The sequence below is a fragment of the Hemitrygon akajei genome, chromosome 27 (assembly GCF_048418815.1).
Source record: "Hemitrygon akajei chromosome 27, sHemAka1.3, whole genome shotgun sequence".
Classification (NCBI taxonomy): domain Eukaryota; kingdom Metazoa; phylum Chordata; class Chondrichthyes; order Myliobatiformes; family Dasyatidae; genus Hemitrygon; species Hemitrygon akajei.
Genome location: NC_133150.1, coordinates 32,178,349 through 32,194,408, shown reverse-complemented (window position 1 = coordinate 32,194,408; position 16,060 = coordinate 32,178,349). Strand labels below are relative to the sequence as shown.

Genomic DNA, 16,060 nt, shown 5'->3' with positions numbered 1-16,060 from the left:
CTCCACTATTCCATCATGGCTGATTTATTATCCCTCTCAACCCCATTGTCCTGCCTTCCTCCTCTAACCTTTGATGCCCTGATTAATCAAGAATCTATCAACCTCCTTCCTTAAATATACCCATTGCCTTGGTCTGCACAGCTGTCTGTGGCAATACATTTCACAGATTCACCACCCTCTAGCTAAAGAAATTTTTTACTCATCTCTGTTCTACGAGGAAGTCCCTCTATTCTGAAGCTGTCCTCTGGTCCTTGACTCTCCCACTATAGGAAACATCCTCTCCATATCCACTCTATCTTGGCCTTTCATTAGGCAGACAGACAGACATACTTTATTGATCCTGAGGGAAATTGGGTTTCGTTACAGCCACACCAACCAAGGATAGTGTAGAAATTTAGCAATATAAAACCATAAATAATTAAATAATAATAAGTAAATAATGCCAAGTGGAAATTAGTCCAGGACCAGCCTATTGGCTCAGGGTGTCTGACACTCCGAGGGAGGAGTTGTAAAGTTTGATGGCCACAGGCAGGAATGACTTCCTATGACGCTCAGTGTTGCATCTCGGTGGAATGAGTCTCTGGCTGAATGTACTCCTGTGCCTAATCAGCACACTATGGAGTGGATGGGAGTCATTGTCCTAGATGGCATGCAACTTGGACAGCATCCTCTTTTCAGACACCACTGTTAGAGAGTCCAGTTCCACCCCCACAAAATCACTGGCCTTATGAATGAGTTTGTTGATTCTGTTGGTGTCTGCTACCCTCAGCCTGCTGCCCCATCACACAACAGCAAACATGATAGCACTGGCCACCACAGCCTCGTAGAACATCCTCAGCATCATCCGGCAGATGTTAAAGGATCTCAGTCTCCTCAGGAAATAGAGACGGCTCTGACCCTTCTTGGAGACAGCCTCAGTATTCTTTGACCAGTCCAGTTTATTGTCAATTCATATCCCCAGGTATTTGTAATCCTCCACCATGTCCATACTGACCCCCAGATGGAAACAGGGGTCACCGGTTCCTTAGCCCTCCTCAGGTCCACCACCAGCTCCTTAGTCTTTTTCACATTAAGCTGCAGATGATTCTGCTCGCACCATGTGACAAAGTTTCCCACCTTAGCCCTGTACTCAGCCTCATCTCCCTTGCTGATACATCCAACTATGGCAGAGTCATCAGAAAACTTCTGAAGATTGCAAGACTCTGTGCAGTAGTTGAAGTCCGAGGTGTAGATGGTGAAGAGAAAGGGAGACAGGACAGTCCCCTGTGGAGCCCCAGTGCTGCTGACCACTGTCTGACACAGTGTTGCAAGCACAAGTACTGTGGTCTGCCAGTCAGGTAATCAATAATCGATGACACCAGGGAAGCATCCACCTGCATCACTGTCAGCTTCTCACCCAGCTGAGTAGGGTGGATGTTGTTGAATGCACTGGGGAAGTAAGAAAACATGACCCTCACAGTGCTCGCCGGCTTCTCTAGGAGGGCGTAGACACAGTTCAGCAGGTAGATGATGGCATCCTCAACTCTTAATTGGGGTTGGTGGGCGAACTGGAGGGGGTCCAAGTGTGGCCTAAACATAGGCCGGAGCTGCTCTAGAACAAGTCTCTCCAGGGTCTTCATGATGTGGGCGGTCAATACCACCGGTCTGTAGTCATTGGAGCCACTGGGGCGCGGCGTCTTCGGTACAGGTACGAGGCAGGATGTCTTCCACAGCACAGGAACCCTCTGGAGACTCAGGCTCAGGTTGAAGACATGATGAAGTACTCCACATAACTGGGGTATGTGATAGGTTTCAATTAGATACCCCTCATTCTTCTGAACTCCAGTGTGTGCAGGCCCAAAGACATCAAACACTCCTCATATGTTAACCCACACCTGGTACCATTCTGGTGAACCTTCTCTGGCCTATCTCCAATGCCAGCATATCTTTTCTTAGATAAGGGGTCTGGAATTACTCACAATACTACATGCAGTCTAACCAATGCCTTATAAAGCCTCAGCATTACATCTAGCTTTTATAGAAAGAATAAAAGCTAGAATACAAAAGTGCATGACCGTGCATTTCCCTACACTATATTCCATCTGCTATGCCCTTGCCCATTTCTGCAATCAGCAGACACTGCTTCCCCTACACTATTTGCCCTTTCACCTATCCTCATATCGTCCACAAACTTGGCCATAAGGCCATAAATTCCTTCATCTGAATCAATGACATATAACATGAAAAGAAGCGCTCCCAACACCGTCCCCTGTGGAACATCACTAGTCACAGGCAGTCAACCAGAAAAGGCCTACTTTATTCCGTCTTTACCTCCTGCCAGTCAGCCAATCTTCTATCCACGCTAGTATCTTTCCAGTAATGCCACAGGCTCTTATCTTGTTAAGCAGCCTCATGTGAGGCAAAGTTCTTCTGAAAATCCAAATAATTAACATTCACTGACTCTCCTTTGTCTATTCAACAGATCTGTCAGGCAAAATTTCCCCTTAAGGAAACCATGCTGACTTTGGACTATTTATCATGAGTCTCCAAGTATCCTGAAGCCTCATCCTTAATAACAGACGCCAATATCTTTCTATCCATTCAAATCGGGTCAACTGGCCTGTAATTTGCTTTTGTCTGCCTCCCTCCCTTAACAAGTGGAGTGACATTTGCAATTTTCCAGTCCCCAAGAATCATTCCCGAATCTAGTTATTCTTGAAAGATCATTACTAATGCCACCACGATCAGAGGGTGGTGAGAGTGTGAAATGAGTTTCCAGCACAGGTTCAATTTCAAAAATGATGAGCAATTTGAATGGGTACATGGATGGGAGGGTTACGGAGGGCCATGGACTGAGTACAGGTCAACAGGACTAGATGGGCTGAAGTACCTGGTACAGTGTTGTAGTGTTCTATGATTTTATGACTAATTTCATTATGCACTCAATGGCCACTTTATTAGGTACACCTGTACATTAATGCAAATATCTAATCAGCCAATCATATGACAGTAACTTAATGCTTAAAAGCATGCAAACATGGTCAAGGGGGTTGAGTTGGGGAAAAAATGTCATCCAAGTGACTGATCATGGAACGATTGTTGGTGCCAGATGGGGTGGTTTGAGTATTTCACTCACAACAATCTCTAAGGTTTACAGAGAGTAATGTGAGAGCGGCTGTTCTTATTATTGAGAGAGGTCAGAGGGGAATGGCCAGACTGGTTCACGTGTTGAAGCCATCAGGAAGGCGACAGTAACTCAAATAACCACACTTAACAACAGTGATGTGCAGAAGAGCATCTCTGAACATACAACACATCAAACCTTCAAGTGGATGGGCTTCAGCAACAGAAGAGACACATATTTCCAGTCCTGTACCTAATAAAGTGGCCACTGAGGTTATACTACAGTAATTATCCAACTGTAATGGGATTCATACTTAAAATAAACAGATGGCTGTGGCGATCCACTTTCTGCGCAGGTGAACCAGCTCACAAATAACCAGTGCGCGGGGGGAGACTTTGGTAATGCACCTCTGACGTCATTTCCGCCTGGAGAGGGCGGGCGCTAGGGATCAAATGCCAGTGCTGCGAAGTTTGAATAAACTAGTCTCCAAACGACTTACCGACTGCGTGTCGTTATTTCAGCGCTGTGTGTAGCACATCGCTACATGGCCTTACTTAAACCTGTTCACGTGCTGGTACACTAACTTACCAGCTCTATCACAGTTGCTTCATCCGAAGCATTCTTTTGTACAGAAATATGTACTTATATTTAACAGAACTTAACTGTTAATGGCACAGTGCAAAGGAGGCCATTGTTTTCCCATTAATCACAGAAGGCCTTGACCTAAAGAGTGCAGGGACAAACCAATTATTTTATGCTGCATTATGTGCGGTAATGTCATTCCACAAAACACACTTGCAAAAGGCAGTGGGAGTTTACATGATTCTGGTTCCTGCTCCCGACACCGCTCTGGTTAGTTTCACACTGGCTAACTAGTGGAGTCAGCACATTCTAGAAACTTCTCTTCCTCTTCACCCACCCTCCCACCCCCTTTGGATTGCAGGACTCAGCTATTAACCACCGCTGCCACCTTGCTCTTAATACTCCTTGTGAAGACAGAAGATTTATTAGAGAATTACCAAGAGCCACACATACACTGACCCTCTGTTTTATTTCACACTGCAATTCACATTACAACATACTGTACACTGAACATTGCTAAAATATTGGCATCTATACTAAATGTAAACTCAATGGTATCTTCTTGCTGTTAATACTGTGAAATGCTGGCTACTGCTTTAACATATAAAGCAGTACCTTAATTGATTTTTTTTTGCTAACAATCCACATCAAACTCCCAGCAAGCTCCAGAACGACAACCCATGCCTCCAACCGCCAGTCATTTATTCTTACCCATGTATACACTTCCATGACCGAGTCTTATACGAGTTAACTGGCTATACCCAGCCACACAAAACAATCCACCCTGACCCACCACAAGAATAAAATACAAAAATGAGTAATTTCACAACCAAAAGATCATAAAGCAGCTTTGTAACCATATCATATCTAGGTGTGAATGGTAGTAGACAATTAAATATATGTTTCAGGGTTTATTCCAATTTTCCAATATATTCCCATGTTCCAATGTATTCCCATCTTCAAGATGCCAACTCACCTCTTAAACATGCTTTCTTTTCCAAGATCACAGCTTATCCAAAAGTATTTTCTCCAGCCTAAACCCTTCAATTTTCTTATCGAAATCAATCAATCAATCCTAGTTGATACACTCATAGCAGAGCAACTGAGATAGGGAGTTCCAAACATCCAAAAATCCAAAGGATCTTCTTTCTATTTCTGAACCAAATGGCCAAACATTTAGCCTCAGACTGCAGCACCCTGGTTCTACGCTGCACAGATGTAGCAAGATACGACTATTCTAGACAGAAAGTGAATTTTTTAAAAATTCAGATACAATGCAGAAAAGGCCCTCCCAGCCACGCCACCCAGCAATCCCCAATTTAATCTGAGCCCAATCACGGGACAATGGCCAATTAATCTGCCTTTGGACTGTGGGAGGAAACTGGAGCACCTGGAAGAAACCCACACAATCACAGGGAGAATGTACAAACTCCTTACAGGCAGCAGTGGGAATTGAACCCAGGTCTATGAAATCACAGAAAATCTAATAATTAAAGTAATGAACAAGCAATTCAACTTGATAATGACCCTGGGAAGTGTGACCAATAGAACCATATTTTATAAATTAAAGAAAAGCTTATTATACAATAAAGCAGTAGCCAACATCTCACGGTATTAAACAGCAATGAGTTTACATTTAGTGTGGAAGCAGTCAATATTTTGGCAATCCATAAACACAAGAAATTCTGCTATGCTGAAAATTTTGAGCAACTCACACAAAATGTTGGAGGAACTCAGCAACTCAGGCAACATCTGTGGGACTTATTCCCCTCAATGGATGCTACATGACTTACTGAGTTTCTCCAGCATTTTGTGTGTGTGACTCAAATTTTGGTCAATATTCAGTGCATGCTGTAATGTGCTTTGTAGGGTGAAATAAAACAGAGGGCTAATGCATGTGTGGCTTCTGATAATTCCATAATTCTGATGGGGGAGACTTGGGAGATGGAAACTGAAACATCTAGATTCATTAGATTTTCAATCTAATACCAGAATTCTTTGCAAGATGTGGAGTGAAAACTCAGGAGTTAAAAACGAGATTCTGCAGATGCTCAGGAAGAATCTTGAGCAATGCACACAAATGTTGGATGATCTCAGCAAGTCATGCAGCATCTACAGAGGACAATAAATAGTCTACATTTCAAGCCAAGACCCTTCATCAGGACCAGGTCAGTCAAAATGTCGACTATTTATTCTACTCTATCGACACTGCCTGACTTTAAAGCTCAAAGTAAATTTATTATCAAGGAATGTATATGTTACCATATACTACCTTTAGATTCATTTTCCTTGTAGGCATTCACCGTAGAACAAAAACACAATAGAATCAATGAAAGTGCAGGAGAAACTTGGCAAACTTCAGTGTATCTTACCTCAGCCCTGAATTGATCACTGTACACAACCTCTGCCTCTATAACTCATGTTCTTAGTATTACATATTACCATCATCATTATGTGCCATGTTGTATGAAGTGGGCAACCATAGTCTATGACGATGACTGTTCTTGGCAAATTTTTCTACAGAAGTGGTTTGCCATTGCCTTCTTCTGGGCAGTATCTTTTTAAGATAGGTGACTCCGGCCATTATTAAGACTCTTCAGAGATTGTCTGCCTGGCATCAATGGTTGCAAAACCAGGACCAGTGATATGCACCGGCTGCTCATACGACCATCAACCACCTGCTCCCATGGCTTCACATGACCCTGATCAGGGTCTAAGCGGGTGCTACACCTTACCCATGGGTGACCTGCAGGCTAGCAGAGGGAAGGAGCACCTTACACCTCCTTGCCACCCAAATTTACTTATGTATTTATTATTATATTTTTTGTATTTGCACAGTCTGACTTCTTTTGCACATTGGTTGCTTGTCTGTCTTTGTCTGTAGTTTTTCATTGATTCTACACTATCAATATACTTAGTGTTAAGTTCAATTTTGATCAATAGCAGAGACAACACCAAGAGTGCAACAGCCTCTTCTTTTTCAAAAATTACAGAAGTTAAAATATTACCTTTACTTTTCCCTTTCAGAGGCGGGTAGATCTCCTGTTAGTTTGGTGCAAGGGTTCCCAACCTTTTTTATCCTTGGACCAATACCATTGATCAGGGGTCCATGAACCCCAGGTTGGGAACCCCTGGATTAGTGATTTAAATTTCCTATATGATTTCAGCTCTGTTTTCCACGTTTTGCTTCAGAAAATAGGTATGCTCACAAGCAAGATGTTAAGGATAAACAGCTGGACGCTCAGGTAGGAGTACTTACAGCTTTAGCAAAGACCCCCATAAGTTCTGGAAACTGGTGTGTGAGAAGTGCCAACATGGCAGTGAATGAACACAGCCCTGCTGTGAACAGGATGAAGAACGGGAGCTCCTTCTTTGGATACACTGAAACTTCATGGAAAGCTGAGGAGATGGAAGGAAAGCAAAAACAGTCATTCATTTAAGAAATACATTTCAATTTGTTTCTTTGACTAACGTATTCTCTTTATAAACAAAGACACCTGGTCATAGGGCTGAGTTACATTGAGAAGGCTCATTTATTGCCCATTTGTAGTGAAACCTAAGGATGGAACGACTCAGAATCAGATTTATTGTCACTAATTTATATAATGTGAAATGTGTTTGTCATAGGAGGACAGTGAAGAGACACCAAATTAAGTAAGTTACAAAAATAAATAAAAAGTTCAAAAAGTAAGGATGAATGAGGTAATAATCATGGACTTTGGAAATCTGATGGCAGAGGGATGAAGTGTTTCTGAATCACTGAGTGGGGGGGTTTCAAGTTCTTGTATCTCCTCATTGAACTAGTTTAGTCCTTGGGATGATGACTAGCAAGTACAACTCACCAACAATCACGAAATATAAAATTACTTCAGCTTACAACCATTCTTCCATCCATGCCTGGAACAGGGCTCCTCAATGGCCTACTTCTGGCCTAATGTCCTTTAGACTTGGAAAACTATTACCCTTTCAAAAATTTGCTCATAACCTAACACTGGGAGCTTTGGTAACATGCTGTAAATCTACAATGCCCTTTTTTCAAGGCCAATTAATTCTTTTAGAACCATACACAAAATACCAGATGTACTCAGGACTTTGCAAAATGGTAACAAAACATCATGCAGCAACTCATAAATGCTGGAGGAACTCAGGAAGTTAGGCAGCATTAATGGAGGGAAATAAACTGCCAGTGTTTTGGGCTGAGACCCTCCATCAGGACTGAAAGAATGAGGATAGAAGCATGGATAAAACGGTAGGGAGAGGGGGAGTGTGAGGAGCATGCACAGGCAGGTGGTGATGGGTGAATTCTATTGAGAGGGTTTGGTAGATAGGTGGAGTGGGGGTGGAATAGGAAGGATGTGAGAAGCTCAGAGATGACAGGTAGAAGCGATAAAGGGCTGAAGAAGATGCAATCTGATAGAAGACATTGGACCACAGAATAAAGGAAAGGAAGTGGGGAACCAGTTAGAGGTAGGTGTGGGTGATGTGCAGGTTGTGAGGCTCCTGTACTTTATTTACTAATCCTCTAGTTATAAAGGCTAGCACTCTATCATCATTATTCAATAATCTGTAAGCACAGTCACTAATAAAGAATATTGGTGGCCTAGATTATTCGTCAGCCACTTGCAAAGTAATACACACAAAAAGCTGGAGGAACTCAGCAGGCCAGGCTGCATCCATGGGAAACAGTAAACAATCGACTTTGAGCCGAGGCCCTTCATCAGGACTGGAGAGGAAGGGGAGAAGTCAGAGTTTGCAAGTGAGGCTGGGAGGGAAGCAGTACAAGATGGTAGGTGATAGCTGAAACCAGGAGAAGGGGAGAGGAATAAAGTAAAGAGCTGGGAAGTTGACTAGTGAAAGAGATAAAGCGCTGGAGAAGGTGGGGGGAAATCGGATAGGAGAGGACAGAAAACAGTGGAAGAAAGGAAAGGGGAGGAGCAACAGAGGGAGGAGGGAGGTGATGGATGGGTAAGGAGATGAGGTGAGAGATGAAAACAGGAATGGGGAATGGTGAAGGGAGGGGGGTGGGGGGAGGAATACAAGTACCAGAAGTTCGAATAGTCAATGTTCATGCCATCAGGTTGGAGGCTACCCAGATGGAATACAAGGTGTTGCACCCCCAACCTGAGTGTGGCCTCAAAGAATTAGAGGAGGCCATGGACTGCCATGTCTGAATCGGAATGGGAAGTAAAATTAAAATGAGTGGCCACCAGGAGATCCCACTCTTTGTGGCAAAGGGAGTGAAGGTGCTCGGCCACCCATTTCAATTCTACTTCCCATTCCCATTCTGACATGTCAGTCCATGTTCTCCATGCACTAATCCTACAATAATCCGGTTTTGTTTTCATTCTCCCCACATTTTCTCAACTCCTATATTCTATCACTCACCCACACAGTAGGGGTGATTTATAGCAGCCAATTAACATACTAACCTGCACATCTTTGGGATATGGGAGGAAACTCGAGCACCTGGAGGAAACCCATGTGGTCACAGAGAGTGCGTGCAAATCGCTACAGATCAGAGTTGAACTAAGGTCCCTGCTACAGTGAAGCAGCAACTCCATTAGCTCTAAATCAGATCACTGTACTAAATTTTCTGCCATAAATCATTTCTCAATGTAAGCACAAAACAGCTCCTGGTGTAAGCCGCAGTCATGTTCTGGTCTGCGGTACTACCATATCATAATCAGAATCTCCCTGTAGATTGCTATGATGGGAACACAATCAAATAGGAACAAATTGTTTCCATTCCTTTACCCTCTAAACAATATGCCACACACACCTGAAATTTTGACCTGAATCTTATCTTCCAGATGCCTATGAACTGATTATTTATGTCCAAGACTATTGGATTTCTTTTGACTGCTTAATTTTTCTTGATTGCATGAAAGTATCATCTCATAATCTCTGATAAAAATTATAAATTACCTTCAAACCATTTTTCTTTTCCATTTCTGGTTCAGATATTTTCAGAGGAAATACTGAATATAATAGTGGGATATAATTTCAAAGTCCACAATCAGGTTTAATTGTTCTAACTGCTTTCTGGCAAATAGACAGATCTGTGGGGCAGGGAGATTGCACCTGGGAGGTGGGTGAGGGAATAATAGGGTGTGATGTAGATCACATGGCTGATAGACTGGGGCAAGACAGAGGGCAAGGGCAAAGCCTGGAGAAATAAATTGGTATGGGGTAGTTTGGTCCAAATGAGGAAGGGTCATACAATTCAAACTGAGGGTGCACAGGGAAGGAAGGGATGGTCTTGTGTGTTTTGGGGAATGGGACTGTAGTCATTCAATTTAATATGCAGCAACAAACATTAAAGTATTTAAATCAAATCTAGTTTAAATTTTGAAACCTCCTCAACACATGCTTTATTGTTTGAGCCTCTTTACTTTCACTGGCTTATGTTCTCTTTTTTCCTTTCACCCCATCCTTTCTTTCTTGACACCCTTCTGGAGCCAAGTTCAACAGTGAGCAACAAAGTGACTGTCTAGATCCTTAACAGAAATAGGCTACTTAGCTACTCAAAGAAAATGACAAGCCATTAAAAACACATTAATCCAAGATTACTTAATTTTCAGATCATCAAGGTTTCTGACAGAGTCTTAATGGGAGAGCATAAACCATAGCATGTATAAATGATTAGATGTTTCCTGCCTTACTGCATTAACTTAGATGTTCAATGGCAGTAAAGGCTTGATATGATATACAAATGCAGGTTATTTCCGTTACAGTTCGAGGCTGGTGTGTTAATAATTGACCGCAGTAATCAATATTGAAAATGAATGTAAAATGTTGAGACCCACAACACCATATCACATAGTACCAACCCAGGAAGGCTTTGGTATATTATTATTAAATTTAAAAAAATAAAAACAATGCCCATTGGAATTTAACTAGAGATGTTTGGGGCAACACAAAATAGGAAGAACAAGAATAATAGAAGCCATTACAGGAATAGTGAAGCAGAGACTTGGGATTGAGATCCATGAATTTAAGTAAGTTGAGCTGATTGAGTTGCAAACATAAACCAAATTGGCTCTAGGATTTTTATTAAAAGGTATAAAGTACAGAGGTGAAGTGTTTTGGTTATTAGGAGAGACCACCAGAGAAATGGGGCCACCATTCTTCCTTGTAGAAATGCAAGCAGGCTTTTTCCACAGAGGCTAGAGGAGAGAAAAAACCAGAGGACATGGGTTAAAGGGGGAAGTTTAAAGGGAACGATGGGGGGGGGGGGGTCTTCTTCACACAGAGAGTGGTGGGAGTGTGGAATGAGCTGCCAGATGAAGTGGTAAATATGGGTTCACTTTTAACATTCAAGAAAACCTTGGACAGGTACATGGATGAGAAGTGTACGGAGGGGTATGGGCCAGGTGCAGGTCAGTGGGACTAGGCAGAAAAATGGTTCGACACAGCCAAGAAGGGCCAAAAGGCCTGTTTCTGTGCTGTAATGTTCTATGGTTCTACGTATGGAAAAATAAAGAGCTGATCAAATATAAATTTTCAGAATTATGGGGAGTTTAATAAGTAAAATTAAAAAATAAACTCCCTGTGCCTGTCAACAGCAATAAAGTGAACAGAAAACTTAAATTTTTATATTTTTTTGGGATATGTAAATCGAGGCCTAAGACAATGGAAATGTTTAAATAGGAATGGGGGATAAATTGCAGCTAAGGAAATAATTCTTTCAGTAAACTACCATAGGCACAAGAGACAGTGCTTATACAATGCTGCAAGATAAAGTATTGTGAGCTATGGTGATGAGGTAGTGGTTTATATTAAACAGGAAAGGACATCATGAGGCATTTATACACCTCTCCCTAATGAGAAAAATGTATCTAAACTACTGGCCTGCATTTCATTTTCAGTGGTTAAAATGGCTACACAGTCAAGAAAAATAAATGACAGAAAGATTAACATTAAGTTTTCTTTTACATATTTGTCTATGGTTGTATTTTTTTTTAATGTAGGTTTTAGAAATGGGGGCAGTGTTCAGGATGCCACAATTTACTTTCAAAGAAATAAATCTTCTTTTAGCCATCATGGTTAGAATGTGGATATCCATGGCATGTAACAAAGATGTGTTTAAGGGGAAACAATGAAAGTGTAAAAGAGAGAGAGGAAAAGATGTGGTGAGGCAGTGAGATGAAGTTTGTTGAGAGGAGGAGCTTTTGAAACAAGGATCAAAGGAGTCAAATAGCCACTTTCTGAGCGTTGAATTATACATTAGTTGATGGTGTTTTTGTTTGATATGAAGAAGTTCATAAGCATTTTCCATTGAACTTCAAGATACTGCTGCTGCACTTTCATTCTCAATCAGTAAGCAGATTCCAAAAATATTCTAAGGAATGAGATTAAATTCTTAATCAAGTGACCGTATGGCTCAATGTCTTGGGAAGGAATTCACTTTTTGCTAGCCAGTCACCATTTCAAAATAAAAAAAATACAACCACCCAACATGTTTTTTTGTAGATGGCTCTGAAAATCATACACACACACACACTCAACCACAGTATACAAGCAGCAAGAGCTGAGCCAACTGTTTGAATAAAAACAAATATAACCTTTGAACACCAAGGCAATAGCAAATACATTGTATGGTTAATACAGAAAGTACCCCTGATCTTTCCTGTAGTGTGTACCTGTGCCCTGAAGCATTTCCTTTACAAACTGAAGCAGAGCACCCAGCTCCAGGACTGATAAGGCACAGTTTCTAAACTTCATAATAATACATTAAGCATTTAAAATAACTTGGGTCTTACAAAGGCACCCCCCACTCTGAATTCTACCTCACTCATTTAGTGATTAAAATGTTCACTTAGCTGAAGACAATTTTACATTGATTTATTCAACAGTAAAACCAAAAACCTTTTTACTGCTGCAGTATGCCAAGAATTTTCAACATGAATTGTCTCAACATTTTTTTTTTTACTTAATTACTAAAGAAAAATTCAAAGCTAAAGCTTTAGATATGATCGTGGAAACTACATTTATCAGTCATTTCTTCCGAACTTGATAAACTTTAACTTAGAACAATTTCAAACCTCTACTGTGTGTCCTTTCATGCAGGACAGCCCAGAACAAGGGAGAAGTGGACCAGAAGCCAAGAGAGAGGGGAAAAGTAAAGATGTGCACTTAAAGGCAAGGCTGAAGAGAAATCTTGTTGAATTCTGAGGAGATGTAAAAGTGGGGGAAGTTAGGATGGACTTGGGGGCACATTGTTTAAATGTGTACTGGAGTTGATGAATGAAGGTGTAATTCTAAAATGGACGCTGGAACAAAGACACCAAAGACATATGTACAAACAGTACTGTGCAAAAGTCCTAAGCACGTGTATATACTGCCCTAGACTTTTGCCGCAAAAAAAAACATGACATATGTGAGTGATGATAAACCCGATTCTGATATGGGTTCTATTGTGGACTGAGAGTGGGAAGGAGGCAGAGAGAGGGGAATTATGGTTGGGAAAAGGGGAAGGGAGAGGGGAGGAAACGTAAAGCACCAGAGAGATATTCAGTAATGATCAAAAAACCAAATTTTGGAATCAAATTACTTGCTTGGTACCTCAGGGCTGGGTGTGTCTGCACCTGCACCACCCATTTGCTCCTGACCTCCTTCTCTGCCACCTGTCCCACTACCCACCCACAGCACTCCAGCCTTGCCATTCCCAACATCCTTTGCTCCAGCCAGATTTATAAACTCAATTTCCACTCCACATTGACAAGAAGTCTTAGGCACCCTAGCTATATATATGTGCCTGAAACTTTTGCACAGTACTTTGTTGTATATGGGTTCTGAAGGTTATTACTAAAGTACGTGGGATCTAGGTTAAATGTATAAAGTAAAAGACCACGAGTCATAAAGCTCTGAAATAGGCCCTTTGGCCCATCAAATTTACGCTGATCATCCAGCAACTATTCACAATATCCTACATTCATCCTAGTTTTTATTGTCGCCACATTCTCGTCACCTCCCCTGAGATACTACCACTAACCTACCCACTAGCGGCAATTTAATATTACCCAATTAACTTACCAAACCACACATCTTTAGTATGTGCAAGGAAACCAAAATGGTCACAGGGAGAATGTGCAAATTCCACAGTCAGCACCCAGCGTCAAGACTGAACCTGGGTTTCCGGCTTTGTGAGGCATTCACTGAGACGCCCACTTTGTGGCAAATCAAGAAACAGGGATTTAAGACAAACAGGAGTTGTTTAGTTAGAAAACTCTTCCTCAACACTACAGGTAGATACAGTCAATACTTATCAAGGGTAGATTGCAAAGCAGGGTTAAGATTAAAGTCAGATTATTATATTAAATGGAAGAACAGAAAGTAACCTAATTTTTATGTTCATTGTGTCAAGCTCAGGACACTGTGGAACAGGAAAAATGTGAAAGCTTTAGACAAAATAGAAAAGAGATTTACCAAAACAATTCCAGGGATGAAGGAGTATACGGATAGAGAAGATGGAATCATTGTCCTCAGAAAAGGGGGGGGGGGGGGGGATATTGTGAGATCTGGTAGAGCTATCTTAAAATCATGGAAGGTGTATATCAGAGTGGTGAAGAAGTGTTCCCATTGAAGGAAGGGTCAAATCTAGGCACAGTCAATGAAAGCGAGTAGCCTGGAATACACTGCCGGGATAGTATGAGATAACTAGTGTGAATCTAAGTAATTATCCAAAAGGAAAGAATTTACAGGGCTAAGAAAAGGAAACTAGTTGAATTACTCTAACATACAGCCAGTGAAGACTCAACAGGCTAAATGGCTTACTTCCATGCTATGACCATTCTGAGATTTTGAGGGCACGTGCTGAAGCAGAATTTAGAACATTCAGAAAGAAATTCCATTTGTGCACTGATTAAATCTGTATAGACTTGTTAATTATTTTTCAATGGAGTAACCAAAAGAGGCACAATGGGGGAAAATGCGGCAGATATGGGATATGTGGACTTGGAAAAGGTGTATGATAAAGTTCTGTATAATAGGCTTTTAATTAAGATTGAAGTCAATGGAATAAAAGGGAATGGAGGAGCATGTCCACAGAGTAAAGGGAACTATAAGAACATGGACGGAAGATTGGCTTAGTGATAGTAAACAGAGAAACAGAGTGAATCTTTTAGGACTGGAGGAAAGTGTAGAGAGTGGAATGCTCTTAGATTTGATAAAGAGATCACTGCTTTTCTCCATCTATAATAATGACATGGACTTGGGTGTACAGGACAAAATAGGAATCTGGAAATGATACAGAAAATGGAGGTGTTGACTTCAAGGGAATACAACAGTATTGAACAGGCTGATAAGTAACATATGAATTTTAATGCTGAGAAATGCAAACGGCTACATTTTAATTGGAGAATGAGAAGAAACAATATAAGCTAAAGGGCAACGTTCGAAAGAAGGTACAAGAACAGAGCTATCTGTGGGTATGTGTGCATAGTTTACTGGAAGTAGGGGGAAAAGAGGTTGAGAAAGCTGTTGAAAAAGTCCAAGGAACCCAGGGAAAATGCACAAGGCCCAGATAATTTTTAATGTCCAATAATTTAGCATTGTATCCCACAGTTTTGGAAAGATGCAAGGTCAGAGAGGACACAGAAGGGAATATGTAAAACTTTAACAATATTGATATCAATGCCATTTAATATCTTGGCTTGATTATATTCTCAACACAACATTAATCTTTAATTTCCTTGTTTTTCCAATTATCTAACTAATCTGCCTTAAAAATATTCCAAGATTCCTACTTCTGCCTTCAAGGAGGAGATTTCCAAAGACTTGTAAATATTTAGTAACAGCTGCCTTAGGAGGTAATGGAGGCAGATACTATTACAATATTTAAAAGGCATTTGGACAGGAAAGGTATGGAAGGATAAGAACAAAGGCAAAATAACTTAAAATGACATGAGAAAAAAATTATGAAGTGGTTAAAGTTTAGAATGCACTGTTGGGATGGTGGTGAAGACAGATTTAATTGCTACGTTCCAGAATAACTGGTAAAGATGGAAAGGAAAGAATTAGCATGGCTATGAGAAGAATGTGGGAGCAGAACTAGCAAAAATCAGAATCAGAATCAGGTTTAGTATCGCCAGCATATGTTGTGAAATTCGTTGTTTTGTGGCAACAGTACAGACTCAATGGATCTAACAGCCTCCCTCCATGCTAGGACCATAATATGACATAGTGCAGCACTACAGTATTCATTTACTTTCCAGCCAATGAATTACTTTTTAAGTGTACTCTGGTAAACTGGGCAAACAATTTGCACATAGCAAGTGTGTGTAAAAGAAGAATGAGCAGTGAATCTGCATATTTTTGGTTCATAAATAAGACACTGCAGATACTAAGAATCTGAAGTTAAAAAATAGAAGATGC

At 41.0% G+C, this 16,060-nt stretch overlaps 1 protein-coding gene across 3 annotated transcripts in view; it reads right to left on the bottom strand.

Annotated features, from left to right (window-relative positions):
• LOC140717236 (suppressor of tumorigenicity 7 protein homolog) overlaps positions 1–16,060 on the bottom strand; it is a 136,892-nt gene that overhangs the window by 11,924 nt on the left and 108,908 nt on the right. For all 3 annotated transcript variants that reach the window (XM_073030578.1, XM_073030579.1, XM_073030580.1), the window contains one exon: positions 6,945–7,084. In XM_073030578.1, coding sequence (XP_072886679.1) covers positions 6,945–7,084 — 140 coding nt within the window. The remainder of the gene's footprint in view (positions 1–6,944; positions 7,085–16,060) is intronic.